General features: G+C 48.0%; 1 protein-coding gene across 1 annotated transcript in view; it reads right to left on the bottom strand.

Moving 5' to 3' along the window:
- The window catches only part of FOXH1 (forkhead box H1), a 48,269-nt gene that overhangs the window by 5,335 nt on the left and 26,684 nt on the right, over nt 1-16,250 (bottom strand). The window contains exon 2 of the mRNA XM_068238452.1: nt 5,927-6,031. Coding sequence (XP_068094553.1) covers nt 5,927-6,031 — 105 coding nt within the window. The remainder of the gene's footprint in view (nt 1-5,926; nt 6,032-16,250) is intronic.

Raw genomic sequence — 16,250 nt, 5'->3', positions numbered from 1 at the left:
TGCATGCATGGAGGGCGGAGTCTAGGGTGCCAGGACATCTGTGCCTATAGGCTCCTGTGATGTAAATCCGGGCCTGCATGCATGGAGGGCGGAGTCTAGGGTGCCAGGACATCTGTGCCTATAGGCTCCTGTGATGTAAATCCGGGCCTGCATGCATGGAGGGCGGAGTCTAGGGTGCCAGGACATCTGTGCCTATAGGCTCCTGTGATGTAAATCCGGGCCTGCATGCATGGAGGGCAGAGTCTAGGGTGCCAGGACATCTGTGCCTATAGGCTCCTGTGATGTAAATCCTGACCTGCATGCATGGAGGGCGGAGTCTAGGGTGCCAGGACATCTGTGCCTATAGGCTCCTGTGATGTATATCCGGGCCTGCATGCATGGAGGGCGGAGTCTCAGGTGCCAGGACATCTGTGCCTATAGGCTCCTGTGATGTAAATCCGGGCCTGCATGCATGGAGGGCGGAGTCTCGGGTGCCAGGACATCTGTGCCTATAGGCTTCTGTGATGTAAATCCGGGCCTGCATGCATGGAGGGCGGAGTCTAGGGTGCCAGGCCATCTGTACCTATAGGCTCCTGTGATGTAAATCCGGGCCTGCATGCATGGAGGGCGGAGTCTAGGGTGCCAGGCCATCTGTACCTATAGGCTCCTGTGATGTATATCCGGGCCTGCATGCATGGAGGGCGGAGTCTAGGGTGCCAGGACATCTGTGCCTATAGGCTCCTGTGATGTATATCTGGGCCTGCATGCATGGAGGGTGAAGTCTAGGGTGCCAGGACATCTGTGCCTATAGGCTCCTGTGATGTAAATCCGGGCCTGCATGCATGGAGGGTGAAGTCTAGGGTGCCAGGACATCTGTGCCTATAGGCTCCTGTGATGTAAATCCGGGCCTGCATGCATGGAGGGTGAAGTCTAGGGTGCCAGGACATCTGTACCTATAGGCTCCTGTGATGTAAATCTGGGCCTGCATGCATGGAGGGTGGAGTCTAGGGTGCCAGGACATCTGTGCCTATAGGCTCCTGTGATGTAAATTCAGCCCTGAGCCTAACTGATTGCTCTGGAAAACATCCACTTCTGTACATCTGACCAGATAACCCAACCCAACCCCCCCCCCCCACCCCCCTCACTCCGGGTGTATACAGAACGCCTAGTGCTCAGTCTATGTTTTATCCGCACATTTGTGCACCATAGTCGCAGTCTGTGCGGAGACAGAGGACAGGGCCACCAATGAGGAGTCTCTGAAACACACAGCAATAGCTATATACCAAACAGGACACACCCCACATTCCCGACACATCCACAATATCCCATCACTTGTCAGATGCAAAATCTTTATCCAAGAAAAAAAAACCTTATATCTCTGTTGTACCCCCGAGTTACAACCAGATGGTGCCAGAGTTCTCCTAATCAGCTGGCTGCCCCAGCAATGTCACGCCACAGGGGCCACATGCAATTCACTTTTTCATCTGAAGGTGGAATTTTTACAACTTTTAAATCACTGACAAGCAAACAAATACTCAAAATAATTTGACAGCCGTCATCTCGTGATGAGTGGAATTGCCTCTCCTTCAGGCTAATGTGCAGCTCTGTTACTCTGGCTATAGTACCGCTTAGATTGTGAGGACAGTCAGTGACATGACTCTGTACTCTGTAATGTGCTGCAGAAGATGTCAGTGCTATATAAATACATAATAATAATATGGTAGGACACTAGTTTATGACATTGGTAGATATTAGATTGTGAGCTCCTCTGAGGACAGTCAGTGACATGACTATGTACTGTGTAATGTGCTGCAGGAGATGTCAGTGCTATATAAATACATAATTAATCCTACCATAGTCATAGTGTAATGTCCTACCATATTATTATTATGTATTTATATAGCACTGACATCTTCTGCAGCACATTACAGAGCACATAGTCATGTCACTAACTGTCCACAGAGGAGCTCACACTCTAATCCTACCATAGTCATAGTCTAATGTCCTACCATATTATAGAGTGTGAGCTCCTCTGTGGACAGTTAGTGACATGACTATGTGCTCTGTAATGTGCTGCAGAAGATGTCAGTGCTATATAAATACATAATAATAATATGGTAGGACATTAGACTATGACTATGGTAGGGATTAGAGTGTGAGCTCCTCTGTGGACAGTTAGTGACATGACTATGTGCTCTGTAATGTGCTGCAGAAGATGTCAGTGCTATATAAATACATAATAATAATATGGTAGGACATTACACTATGACTATGGTAGGATTAGATTGTGAGCTCCTCTGAGGACAGTCAGTGACATGACTATGTACTCTGTACAGTGCTGCAGAAGATGTCAGTGCTATATAAATACATAATAATAATATGGTAGGACATTACACTATGACTATGGTAGGATTAGATTGTGAGCTCCTCTGAGGACAGTCAGTGACATGACTATGTACTCTGTAATGTGCTGCAGGAGATGTCAGTGCTATATAGAGTACATAGTCATGTCACTGACTGTCCTCAGAGGAGCTCACACTCTAATCCTACCATAGTCATAGTCTAATGTCCTACCATATTATTATTATGTATTTATATAGCACTGACATCTCCTGCAGCACATTACAGAGTACATAGTCATGTCACTGACTCTCCTCAGAGGAGCTCACACTCTAATCCTGCCATAGTCATAGTCTAATGTCCTACCATCTTATTATTATGTATTTATATAGCACTGACATCTCATGCAGCACATTACAGAGTACATAGTCATGTCACTGACTGTCCTCAGAGGAGCTCACACTCTAATCCTGCCATAGTCATAGTCTAATGTCCTACCATATTATTATTATGTATTTATATAGCACTGACATCTTCTGCAGCACTGTACAGAGTACATAGTCATGTCACTGACTGCCCTCAGAGGAGCTCACACTCTAATCCTACCATAGTCATAGTCTAATGTCCTACCATAGTATTATGTATTTATATAGCACTGACATATTCTGCAGCACATTACAGAGTACATAGTCATGTCACTGACTGTCCTCAGAGGAGCTCACTATCTAATCCTACCATAGTCATAGTCTAATGTCCTACCATATTATTATTATTATGTATTTATATAGCACTGACATCTTCTGCAGCACATTACAGAGTACATAGTCGTGTCACTGACTGTCCTCAGAGGAGCTCACAATCTAATCCTACCATAGTCATAGTGTAATGTCCTACCATATTATTATTATGTATTTATATAGCTCTGACATCTCCTGCAGCACATTACAGAGTACATAGTCATGTCACTGACTGTCCTCAGAGGAGCTCACACGCTAATCCTACCATAGTCATAGTGTAATGTCCTACCATATTATTATTATGTATTTATATAGCACTGACATCTTCTGCAGCACATTACAGAGTACATAGTCATGTCACTGACTGTCCTCAGAGGAGCTCACACTCTAATCCTACCATAGTCATAGTGTAATGTCCTACCATATTATTATTACGTATTTATATAGCACTGACATCTCCTGCAGCACTGTACATAGTACATAGTCATGTCACTGACTGTCCCCAGAGGAGCTCACAATCTGATTCTACCATAGTCATAGTGTAATGTCCTACCATATTATTATTATGTATTTATATAGCACTGACATCTTCTGCAGCACATTACAGAGTACATAGTCATGTCACTGACTGTCCCCAGAGGAGCTCACAATCTGATTCTACCATAGTCATAGTCTAATGTCCTACCATTTTTTTTTAATTTATTTTTTTATTTCAATAGCACTTGGGTTACAGATGTTGCTAAAGTTTTTTTTTCCCCCCCAAGTAGAAATAAGGTTTCCTGTGTCTTGAGTTATTAACTTTAATATATGTAATTGTATTCATTTTTTTTTTTAATACACTAAATTCATATGAGCTTTATTTCTTCCACTAGGAGGCGCCACAGCACCTCTATTGAAGAGGAGGATAGGCAGTGAGGAATGTGTAGCTGAGTCCCTGGTCCCAGGGATTGCCTTATGCTGGATACAGGAGTTTTCCGGTTGCTTGAGCAATCAAAGTAAATAGCACAAACCTCCCCAAATACTCACTGATCCCCCTGCCATGTCTGGCAGCCTCTCTGCAGCTCCTGGCAGCTCTACGTGTCCTCTGTGCACAGAAGCCGGCGTGTCACCTGACCTCCGCTAGGAGCTGCAGGGAGACTACAAGACGTGGCTACGTGTCCTCTGTGCACAGAAGTCGGCGTGTCACCTGACCTCCGCTAGGAGCTGCAGGGAGACTACGAGACGTGGCTACGTGTCCTCTGTGCACAGAAGCCGGTGTGTCACCTGACCTCCGCTAGGAGCTGCAGGGAGACTACAAGACGTGGCTACGTGTCCTCTGTGCACAGAAGTCGGCGTGTCACCTGACCTCCGCTAGGAGCTGCAGGGAGACTACGAGACGTGGCTACGTGTCCTCTGTGCACAGAAGCCGGTGTGTCACCTGACCTCCGCTAGGAGCTGCAGGGAGACTACAAGACGTGGCTACGTGTCCTCTGCGCACATTAGCCGGTTTGTCACCTGACCTCCGCTAGGAGCTGCAGGGAGACTACAAGACGTGGCTACGTGTCCTCTGTGCACAGAAGCCGGCGTGTCACCTGGCCTCCGCTAGGAGCTGCAGGGAGACTACAAGACGTGGCTACGTGTCCTCTGCGCACAGAAGTCGGCGTGTCACCTGACCTGGGCTAGGAGCTGCAGGGAGACTACAAGACGTGGCTACGTGTCCTCTGTGCACAGAAGCCGGCGTGTCACCTGACCTCCGCTAGGAGCTGCAGGGAGACTACAAGACGTGGCTACGTGTCCTCTGCGCACAGAAGTCGGCGTGTCACCTGACCTCCGCTAGGAGCTGCAGGGAGACTACAAGACGTGGCTACGTGTCCTCTGTGCACAGAAGCCGGTGTGTCACCTGGCCTCCGCTAGGAGCTGCAGGGAGACTACAAGACGTGGCTACGTGTCCTCTGTGCACAGAAGCCGGCGTGTCACCTGGCCTCCGCTAGGAGCTGCAGGGAGACTACAAGACGTGGCTACGTGTCCTCTGTGCACAGAAGTCGGCGTGTCACCTGACCTGGGCTAGGAGCTGCAGGGAGACTACGAGACGTGGCTACGTGTCCTCTGCGCACAGAAGCCGGTGTGTCACCTGACCTGGGCTAGGAGCTGCAGGGAGACTACAAGACGTGGCTACGTGTCCTCTGTGCACAGAAGCCGGCGTGTCACCTGACCTCCGCTAGGAGCTGCAGGGAGACTACAAGACGTGGCTACGTGTCCTCTGCGCACAGAATTCGGCGTGTCACCTGACCTCCGCTAGGAGCTGCAGGGAGACTACAAGACGTGGCTACGTGTCCTCTGCGCACAGAAGCCGGCGTGTCACCTGACCTCCGCTAGGAGCTGCAGGGAGACTACAAGACGTGGCTACGTGTCCTCTGCGCACAGAAGCCGGCGTGTCACCTGACCTCCGCTAGGAGCTGCAAGGAGACTACAAGACGTGGCTGGGGGATCTGCGAGTATCTGAATGCCTCCAAACCTGCCCAAAAACCGTTCCCCGTTATCCCCTCAGGCATGCTGCTTAGTGGACACTTCCGGTTGCCCGAGTTCCCGGATAACGAGGACTTTGCTGTAACTAAATGGAGATGGATTGAAACATTGTAACACTTCTCCTGCGCGTGTGACTGCCTGGCTTAATTGCAAAAATTGTAACATTTAAAATACAATTAGCGATTAAATGCTCGTTTTCCTGCAGATGGGATATAGTGTATAATCGCCGGTATGCCACCAGTTTGGTCTTATTCAGCAAATACTGTTGTCTGCACAATTGTCACAGCGAGACCACCCTGGGCCCCCTGTGCTCCTGGGCCCACAGCAGTGGCATCATACAGCCCCTCATTACATCGGTCAGTTACCTTCTGGAAGCAATCGTTGGAAGACAGATTGTGGCGGACCGAGTCCTTCCAGCCAACGTAATTCCCTCTGAACACCGGAAACAACTTTGGGATGAGGTTCATGATCTGTGGACAAAACACAATGGGATTGGTCAGATATAAATGGTCACACCCCCGCCACTGGCACCGCCCACACTACACATTGTCCAATCAGCAGTGATGTCGCCCAGCAACGGTGTGTACGCACCATTGTTGGCCATACACTAATTGCCACCAGATCCAACCATTGGATAGATCCCACTCTGGGTGAGATCTGACCAGAATCTGTTTCTGCCACACACTACACAGATTTCCAACAGATGGCAGCATGAAATATGGTGTAGTCTTGGTTATCTGGCACCGCCAGAGATCGGCTGATTCCAGACAAGTGTGCCTTCTGGTTGCTTGTGTTGGAATGTGTATTTAGCAATAATAGTCTATTATGTGTATATCTATGCATTACCAGCTATAACCACAGGGTGGCAGTGTGTTCTAGTAACAAATATACCGTATATTTTGCACTACAAGACACTCCTGACCATAAGACGCACCTAGGTTTAGGGAAAAGAAATCTATACTAAACCTGGTTCATCCATAGTGAAGGGACATCTTGTGGATTATGCCCACTTTGTACCTTATGCCCCCTTGTACCTCGTGTCTCCCAGTGTTTTGTCCCCTATGCCTCTTTTTGCCCCGTGTCCCCCTCTGCATGGGCACAGTACAGGGAGTCCCCCACATTGTGGTGGTTTGTTGGTTCGTATTGGCAGGCGTTCACAAGTCAGGAACTCCCTGCATTTGGATTATAAGACGCCGTGACTTTTTCCCCACTTTGGGGAGAGAAAATGTGAGTCTAATGGTAGCCACTAATGATCCAATCTTTTTCACCCAATCTTACCATTTCTATGTAATATAAGGGGCTACCTATAGTATCTATTTAATACATTTACTCAGTTTACTATTCTACTACATAGATTTGGTAAGATTGGATGAAAATGATTGGATCATTAGTGGCCACCCTTATAGTCCAAAAAACACAGTATTATATGTGTATACAGGATCTTCTCAAAAAATTAGCATATTGTGATAAAGTTCATTATTTTCTGTAATGTACTGATAAACATTAGACTTTCATATATTTTAGATTCAAACACACACAACTGAAGTAGTTCAAGCCTTTTATTGTTTTAATATTGATGATTTTGGCATACAGCTCATGAAAACCCCAAATTCCTATCAACAAATTAGCATGTTTTATCCGACCAATAAAAGAAAAAAGTGTTTTTAAAACAAAAAAAGTCAACCTTCAAATAATGATGTTCAGTTATGCACTCAGTACTTGGTCGGGAATCCTTTTGCAGAAATGACTGTTTCAATGCGGCGTGGCATGGAGGCAATCAGCCTGTGGCACTGCTCAGGTGTTATGGAGGCCCAGGATGCTTCGATAGCGGCCTTAAGCTCATCCAGAGTGTTGGGTCTTGCGTCTCTCAACTTTCTCTTCACAATATCCCACAGATTCTCTATGGGGTTCAGGTCAGGAGAGTTGGCAGGCCAATTGAGCACAGTAATACCATGGTCAGTAAACCATTTACCAGTGGTTTTGGCACTGTGAGCAGGTGCCAGGTCGTGCTGAAAAATGAAATCTTCATCTCCATAAAGCTTTTCAGCAGATGGAAGCATGAAGTGCTCCAAAATCTCCTGATAGCTAGCTGCATTGACCCTGCCCTTGATAAAACACAGTCGACCAACACCAGCAGCTGATTGCCTCCATGCCACGCCGCATTGAAGCAGTCATTTCTGCAAAAGGATTCCCGACCAAGTATTGAGTGCATAACTGAACATAATTATTTGAAGGTTGACTTTTTTTTTGTTTTAAAAACACTTTTCTTTTATTGGTCGGATGAAATATGCTAATTTTTTGAGATAGGAATTTGGGGTTTTCATGAGCTGTGTGCCAAAATCATCAATATTAAAACAATAAAAGGCTTGAACTACTTCAGTTGTGTGTATTTGAATCTAAAATATATGAAAGTCTAATGTTTATCAGTACATTACAGAAAATAATGAACTCTATCACAATATGCTAATTTTTTGAGAAGATCCTGTATATACATATGCATTGTCAAACACAGCGTTACACAGCGCTCAGATGAATATACCCGCAATTACCAATATGGTTCTAGGATGTATTTAAATAATCAATGTGATTTATATATACAGTACATAACTAAAAGGGTTCCTATGTTATAGACAGTCCTACGGGTACGCTTCTGAAACAAGGCTTGAGTTAGTCCTTTCTTATCAATAGTATTTCTCCTCCAGAAGCGCTCCACCATAGACAACAATGCTGTCACCACCACCAGGAACACCCTAAAGGATCCTCACTCACCAAATAAGGTGGGCCAGCAATGACATTGGCCTTATCTCGCCTCTGGGGTATTTGATAGGCTCCCCACACCCTGTGGCAGTCAGATGCTATCCAGATATCACCTCTCCTTTCTTCCTGAATGTGACCTCAATGCAAACAAATGCTATCATTGCGCAGGCATCTTAGCTTAAAAGGGTATTTATTAAAAAAAAAGGTTCCACTCACATGTTACAGGTAGTTGGTAAGCCTGTGGAGTGTTAGGAACGGGCTCCACCCCGTGCGGCCTCCCGGGCTGGCCGCCGTGTGCTGGTATCCCAGGGCTTGCTCGCTCCACCACGCCACCGCGTCCCACTACACTGTCCGTGTTACTTCCGCATGTGGCTCCTCCCTATCGATTTCGTCATGAAGATGACTCATTCAGGGGAATTGAGGAGCCACATGCGGAAGTAACACGGACAGTGTAGTGGGACGCGGTGGCGTGGTGGAGCGAGCAAGCCCTGGGATACCAGCACACGGCGGCCAGCCCGGGAGGCCGCACGGGGTGGAGCCCGTTCCTAACACTCCACAGGCTTACCAACTACCTGTAACATGTGAGTGGAACCTTTTTTTAATAAATACCCTTTTAAGCTAAGATGCCTGCGCAATGATAGCATTTGTTTGCATTGAGGTCACATTCAGGAAGAAAGGAGAGGTGATATCTGGATAGCATCTGACTGCCACAGGGTGTGGGGAGCCTATCAAATACCCCAGAGGCGAGATAAGGCCAATGTCATTGCTGGCCCACCTTATTTGGTGAGTGAGGATCCTTTAGGGTGTTCCTGGTGGTGGTGACAGCATTGTTGTCTATGGTGGAGCGCTTCTGGAGGAGAAATACTATACATATGCATTACCAGCTATAACCACAAGGTGGCTGGTGCCAAAGATTTCTGACAGATGCAGCATGATCGAACCTGCGGGATATCAAACAGAAAAAAAAAATGAAATCTGAATAGCCAGAATTTTGTGAAATTTGCACCATTTTGTAGATTTGCAGCAGCTATAAGTAGCCTTATGTCTAGTGTGAAACTATATTTACAAATCTGTAATTTATTGGCATGTATTGCAATTGGCCAATACCTTTTTGAAATTATAAATTTTAAATGTCAATGTCAGCTGCAGCAGATGTAATATGAGTGACAGGTCTACTTATACACACCCTCATACAGTTTTATCTTTCCGTAATGTTAATGGTCTAAACTATTCTTAAAGACTTAATTTGTTTGGGGAACTTACACTAAAGTAGCACTAATTCTGTTGTAATACCCCATATATACACGCTTATATGACCACAAAGTACAATTAAAGGGAACCTTGAGGCCTCATTCACATCTAAAAAAAGCAAACGCTGTTTTGCGTTTTTTTTTTTCTTTTAGCACCTCCGGGCGCTCCACTGCACGCTGCGTTTTTGTTTAAAACTTTTCTAAGTGCATTTGCGTCACTCCCTGACGCAAGACTGGAAGTGAATTCTTTGACCTGGAAGAGAATAAATACAATGTATATATATTTAAACTTATAAACGCTCACGCAATTGCTGCACAAATGGATTTTGTGAGCGTTTTGCGGTTTCCCTATACCTCCCATTATAGCAAACACGCCCCAAAAATGGTGCAGGGAGAGCTTTGCGGACCGCAAAGTGGACGCAACGCGCCGATATGAACCTTCTCATAGATCATTGCACAAGTGTTTTGTGGGAGATTTTAAAAATTGCCTGCACTGGAAAAAAGGGCAAAAAACACCCTTAGGGCTCTTTTCCACTATGAAATGCGATCGCGATTGCGATCGAGATTCCGATCGCAATCGCGTTTCAATTTCCACCATGCGATTGCGATTGAGCTACTATGCTCATTATAGTCCAACTCAATCGCATACAAAACGCGGCAGGACAACGATTGCGCTTTGACCAAAATCGCATCACAATTGGATCGCACTAATGGAAATTGCTGCTGCAGTTTCCATTAGTTTAATGTACCTTGCGATTTGCGATCAGAAGCAAATCGCAAATCGCAGGCTAGTGGAAAAAGGCCCTTAGTGTGAATGAACCCAAACAGAGGGATCTGGATGTTTCCTTCTAAACAATACCAGTTGCCTGGCAGTCCTGCTGATCTCTTTGGCTGTAGTAGTGGCTGAATCACACACCTGACACAAGCATGCAGCTAATCCAATCTGACTTCAGTCAGAGCACCTGATCTGTTGTATGCTTGTTCAGGTGTTGCGGCGAAAAAGTATTATGCAGGGAAAACACCAGGAGATTGTTTTGCAGATAGATGGTACGATGGATAATTTCCGACAAGTCCAATCTGATTTTTGATAGTTTTCTGATTGATTTCTCATAGAAGTGAATGGAAATCAATCAGAAAAATCTCACCATAAGAGACAGAATCAGCAGGAGAGCCAGGCAACTGGTATTCTTTTAAAAGGAAAAATCCACATCCTTCTCAGTTTAGGTTCCCTTTAAGATTTTAACAAATGTGGTGCTAGAATGACCATTCTGGATTGCGGATTGTGAAGTTATTCGCAGGGTTTTGCGGTCACACCACAATGAGGGCTGCTTTAGGCTTTGTTCAGATCTAAAATTGAAATCGTAAACATCAGTGCTTTGCAATTTTTGAAGCGATTTTCCCCCTCCCGGCGCTCCACTGCGCACTGCGTTTTTTAAAGCGTTTTTCTAAGTGCTTTTGCAGAGCGATTTTTTTAATTCACTCCAAGGCAAGTCAGGAAGTGAACTCTGACCCGGAAAATAAATACAATGCATTTATTCATAAAATTGCAAAACAATCGCTGCACAAAGCCATTTGTGAGCGTTTTGCACTTTTCCTATACCTTCCATTGGAGTAAAATCGCCGTAGAAATGGAATACGCAGCGCTTTTGTGAACGGACAGCAGGCTAAGCGCATTGATATGAACTGTCCCATAAGGATTCATTACAGATGGTATTTTAGGGCATTTTTCAAAGTCACTGGCGCTAAAAAAAAAAAATTAAAATTTTTTTTTTTTTTTTTTTAAAAAGCAAAAACGCCCTTGGTGTGAACAAGCAAAAACAAAAAAAAAAACAAAAAAATAAGTCCATTTAGCACAACTAAACCGAATAGATCCCATGTTAAATCAATAGCATCTGTTCACATTGCTGGTCCTTTTGAAAGGATCTGTTGGGCCCGTTCTGCTGATCAGAGCGCATGTTTGGGGCAGCTGCGATTAGTTAGCCACACGGTAATGGAGCAGAGAGGGTCATGGATAAAAAAAAAAAAAAAAAAAATTCCTTATAAGAACTGATCAGTTTAATGGATCAATTTTTACACAGATCACTTTTGATCCCCAGTGTGTAATCCGGCCTTTAAAGGGTTTTGAGAAAAATATTTGAATTTTGCACAATTCTGCTCGTTCCAGATTCTGCATGGTGAATCCCAAGTCTGATGCTGGGAGTACACCATACCATTTTCTGTTAGATTTACCTGCCAGATAGATAATTTCCAACATGTTGGAAAATAATATATATACTGTATATCGCGATAATAACCAGTCTACAGAAAATAATCAAACAGAAAATTGTATGGTGTATTCCCAGCATGAACGCAGAGTTCTGATGGAATGTTAGTGATTGGGAAGACATGGGATCTCTCATGTGGAGGAGTCTGAGTCTCTCCAGGAGCTGCTGCTCTCAGGATTAGGGGAGGATGGAGATAAAACAAGTCGATGTGGATAAAGATTGGGCCAGTTAATTAGAGTCCCTGCAGGGGGTCTGCAGCTTATCTGTGACCTGTCACTGTCACTCACTGAGAGGGGCCACCCCCTGCTGGGGACAAAGCACAGAGTGTTTGATTGACCTTTTGCCTTCTGATTATTTACAGTAAGGAACCAACATCCCTTCCCCAATTTGTTGTGTTATTGGTGTCAGTTGTGAGACCCCAACCCCCTCTCTAACACCCCCTCCCCACCACCAGAGACCCCCAGCACAGAATCCCCACACCCACTCAGCAGGGATTTGGGCATTTTTATAGATTCGATTTTTTTTTTTTTTTATAGGATTAAAGTGACTGACTGATAATTTAGTGATTTGAAGACATCGAGTCTCCAAACTACATGACAAACGTCCCAGCAATAGCATCAAGCTGAACAGAACGATGGAATGAGGTCTGATGCTGGCAGCGGAGTGCCTCTTCTCTGTGCGGTATTTGTAAGGTGGGGACCTGGGCCATGGCGCTGTACAAGGGATCAGGAAGAGGAGATCACAGCACACAGCAGAGATTTACCCCTGAAACTATTGTTCCAACAGCCAGCCATAGTTGTGCATGCTGACCGTACTGCGCTATGGAGAGGGGAGGAGAGGCTGCTTGTACTGTCCTATGGAGAGGGGAGGAGAGGCAGGAGGCTGCATGTACTGTGCTATGGAGAGGAGAGGGGAGGAGAGGCTGCATGTACTGTGCTATGGAGAGGGGAGGAGAGGCAGGAGGCTGCATGTACTGTGCTATGGAGAGGGGAGGAGAGGCTGCATGTACTGTCCTATGGAGAGGGGAGGAGAGGCAGGAGGCTGCATGTACTGTCCTATGGAGAGGGGAGGAGAGGCAGGAGGCTGACCGTACTGTGCTATGGAGAGGGGAGGAGAGGCTGCATGTATTGTCCTATGGAGAGGGGAGGAGAGGCTGCATGTATTGTCCTATGGAGAGGGGAGGAGAGGCAGGAGGCTGCATGTATTGTCCTATGGAGAGGGGAGAAGAGGCAGGAGGCTGCATGTACTGCCCTATGGAGAGGGGAGGAGAGGCAGGAGGCTGCATGTACTGTGCTATGGAGAGGGGAGGAGAGGCAGGAGGCTGCATGTACTGTCCTATGGAGAGGGGAGGAGAGGCAGGAGGCTGCACGTACTGTGCTATGGAGAGGGGAGGAGAGGCAGGAGGCTGCATGTACTGTCCTATGGAGAGGGGAGGAGAGGCAGGAGGCTGCATGTACTGTCCTATGGAGAGGGGAGGAGAGGCAGGAGGCTGCATGTACTGTCCTATGGAGAGGGGAGGAGAGGCAGGAGGCTGCATGTACTGTCCTATGGAGAGGGGAGGAGAGGCAGGAGGCTGCATGTACTGTCCTATGGAGAGGGGAGGAGAGGCAGGAGGCTGCATGTACTGTCCTATGGAGAGGGGAGGAGAGGCAGGAGGCTGCATGTACTGTGCTATGGAGAGGGGAGGAGAGGCAGGAGGCTGCATGTACTGTGCTATGGAGAGGGGAGGAGAGGCAGGAGGCTGCATGTACTGTCCTATGGAGAGGGGAGGAGAGGCAGGAGGCTGCATGTACTGTCCTATGGAGAGGGGAGGAGAGGCAGGAGGCTGCATGTACTGTCCTATGGAGAGGGGAGGAGAGGCAGGAGGCTGCATGTACTGTCCTATGGAGAGGGGAGGAGAGGCAGGAGGCTGCATGTACTGTCCTATGGAGAGGGGAGGAGAGGCAGGAGGCTGCATGTACTGTGCTATGGAGAGGGGAGGAGAGGCAGGAGGCTGCATGTACTGTGCTATAGGGAGGTGAGGAGAGGCAGGAGCTGTGCCCTAATTGCGATTGATTTCTGCTGAACTGTGCCCTAATTGCGTTTGATTTCTGCTGAAAATGTGGCCCTAATTGCGTTTGATTTCGGCTGAAAATGTGGCCCTAATTGCGTTTGATTTCGGCTGAAAATGTGCCCTAATTGCGTTTGATTTCGGCTGAAAATATCCCCTAATTGCGTTTGATTTCGGCTGAAATGTGGCCCAAATTGCGTTTTTAATTTCTGGTGTCTGGGGTAACTGTTGCTGCATTTATTATTTAATGGTCATTAATGGTCATAGTTGGCTATATTTGCTGTGCTACGGTTAAGCTTCGCCCATACAATGTCATGGCCACGCTATGCGCGCCTCAATCACCCCCACATCCATTTTTCCCCGCAAACAGCCCCGCCCCAATCCGCCCTCCTGCTCCACCCACATGTCATGGCCACGCCCACTTATGCGGGATAACCACACCCATTTTTCACCGCGGGGCGCCTCGCGCGCCGCAGGATAAGGCCTCTTGCTACAGTCCGCTTGGGGCCACAAAAACCTTAGCTGCACCCCTGGCTGCATGTACTGTCCTATGGAGAGGGAAGAGAGGCAGGAGGCTGCATGTACTGTGCTATGGAGAGGGGAGGCAGGAGGCTGCATGTACTGTCCTATGGAGAGGGAGGAGAGGCAGGAGGCTGCATGTACTGTCCTATGGAGAGGGAGGAGAGGCAGGAGGCTGCATGTACTGTCCTATGGAGAGGGAGGAGAGGCAGGAGGCTGCATGTACTGTCCTATGGAGAGGGAGGAGAGGCAGGAGGCTGCATGTACTGTCCTATGGAGAGGGAGGAGAGGCAGGAGGCTGCATGTACTGTCCTATGGAGAGGGAGGAGAGGCAGGAGGCTGCATGTACTGTCCTATGGAGAGGGAGGAGAGGCAGGAGGCTGCATGTACTGTCCTATGGAGAGGGAGGAGAGGCAGGAGGCTGCATGTACTGTCCTATGGAGAGGGAGGAGAGGCAGGAGACTGCATGTACTGTGCTATGGAGAGGGGAGGAGAGGCAGGAGGCTGCATGTACTGTCCTATGGAGAGGGAGGAGAGGCAGGAGGCTGCATGTACTGTCCTATGGAGAGGGAAGAGAGGCAGGAGGCTGCATGTACTGTCCTATGGAGAGGGGAGGAGAGGCAGGGGGCTGCATGTACTGTGCTATGGAGAGGGGAGGAGAGGCAGCAGGCTGCATGTACTGTCCTATGGAGAGGGGAGGAGAGGCAGGAGGCTGCATGTACTGTCCTATGGAGAGGGGAGGAGAGGCAGGAGGCTGCATGTACTGTGCTATGGAGAGGGAAGAGAGGCAGGAGGCTGCATGTACTGTCCTATGGAGAGGGAAGAGAGGCAGGAGGCTGCATGTACTGTCCTATGGAGAGGGAGGAGAGGCAGGAGGCTGCATGTATTGTCCTATGGAGAGGGAAGAGAGGCAGGAGGCTGCATGTACTGTCCTATGGAGAGGGGAGGAGAGGCAGGGGGCTGCATGTACTGTGCTATGGAGAGGGGAGGAGAGGCAGCAGGCTGCATGTACTGTCCTATGGAGAGGGGAGGAGAGGCAGGAGGCTGCATGTACTGTCCTATGGAGAGGGGAGGAGAGGCAGGAGGCTGCATGTACTGTCCTATGGAGAGGGGAGGAGAGGCAGGAGGCTGCATGTACTGTGCTATGGAGAGGGGAGGAGAGGCAGGAGGCTGCATGTACTGTCCTATGGAGAGGGGGGAGAGGCAGGAGGCTGCATGTACTGTGCTATGGAGAGGGGAGGAGAGGCAGGAGGCTGCATGTACTGTCCTATAGAGAGGGGAGGAGAGGCAGGAGGCTGCATGTACTGTCCTATGGAGAGGGGAGGAGAGGCAGGAGGCTGCATGTACTGTGCTATGGAGGCTGCTGCATATACTCTATGGAGAGGAGAGGCAGGAGGCTGCATGTACTGTGCTATGGAGAGGAGAGGCAGGAGGCTGCATGTACTGTCCTATGGAGAGGAGAGGCAGGAGGCTGCATGTACTGTGCTATGGAGAGGGGAGGGGAGGCAGCATGTACTGTGCTATGGAGAGGGGGGAGAGGCAGGAGGCTGCATGTACTGTCCTATGGAGAGGGAGGAGAGGCAGGAGGCTGCATGTACTGTGCTATGGAGAGGGGAGGCAAGAGGCTGCATGTACTGTGCTATGGAGAGGGGAGGAGAGGCAGGAGGCTGCATGTACTTGCTATGGAGAGGGGAGGCTGCATGTACTGTGCTATGGAGAGGGGAGGCTGCATGTACTGTGCTATGGAGAGGGGAGGGGAGGCAGCATGTACTGTGCTATGGAGAGGGAGGAGAGGCAGGAGGCTGCATGTACTGTCCTATGGAGAAGGAAGAGAGGCAGGAGGCTGCAT

Source organism: Hyperolius riggenbachi, chromosome 5 (assembly GCF_040937935.1).
Source record: "Hyperolius riggenbachi isolate aHypRig1 chromosome 5, aHypRig1.pri, whole genome shotgun sequence".
Lineage (NCBI taxonomy): Eukaryota > Metazoa > Chordata > Amphibia > Anura > Hyperoliidae > Hyperolius > Hyperolius riggenbachi.
The sequence above is the reverse complement of the archived record's forward strand: the minus strand, read 5'-3'. Positions and strand labels throughout refer to the sequence as shown.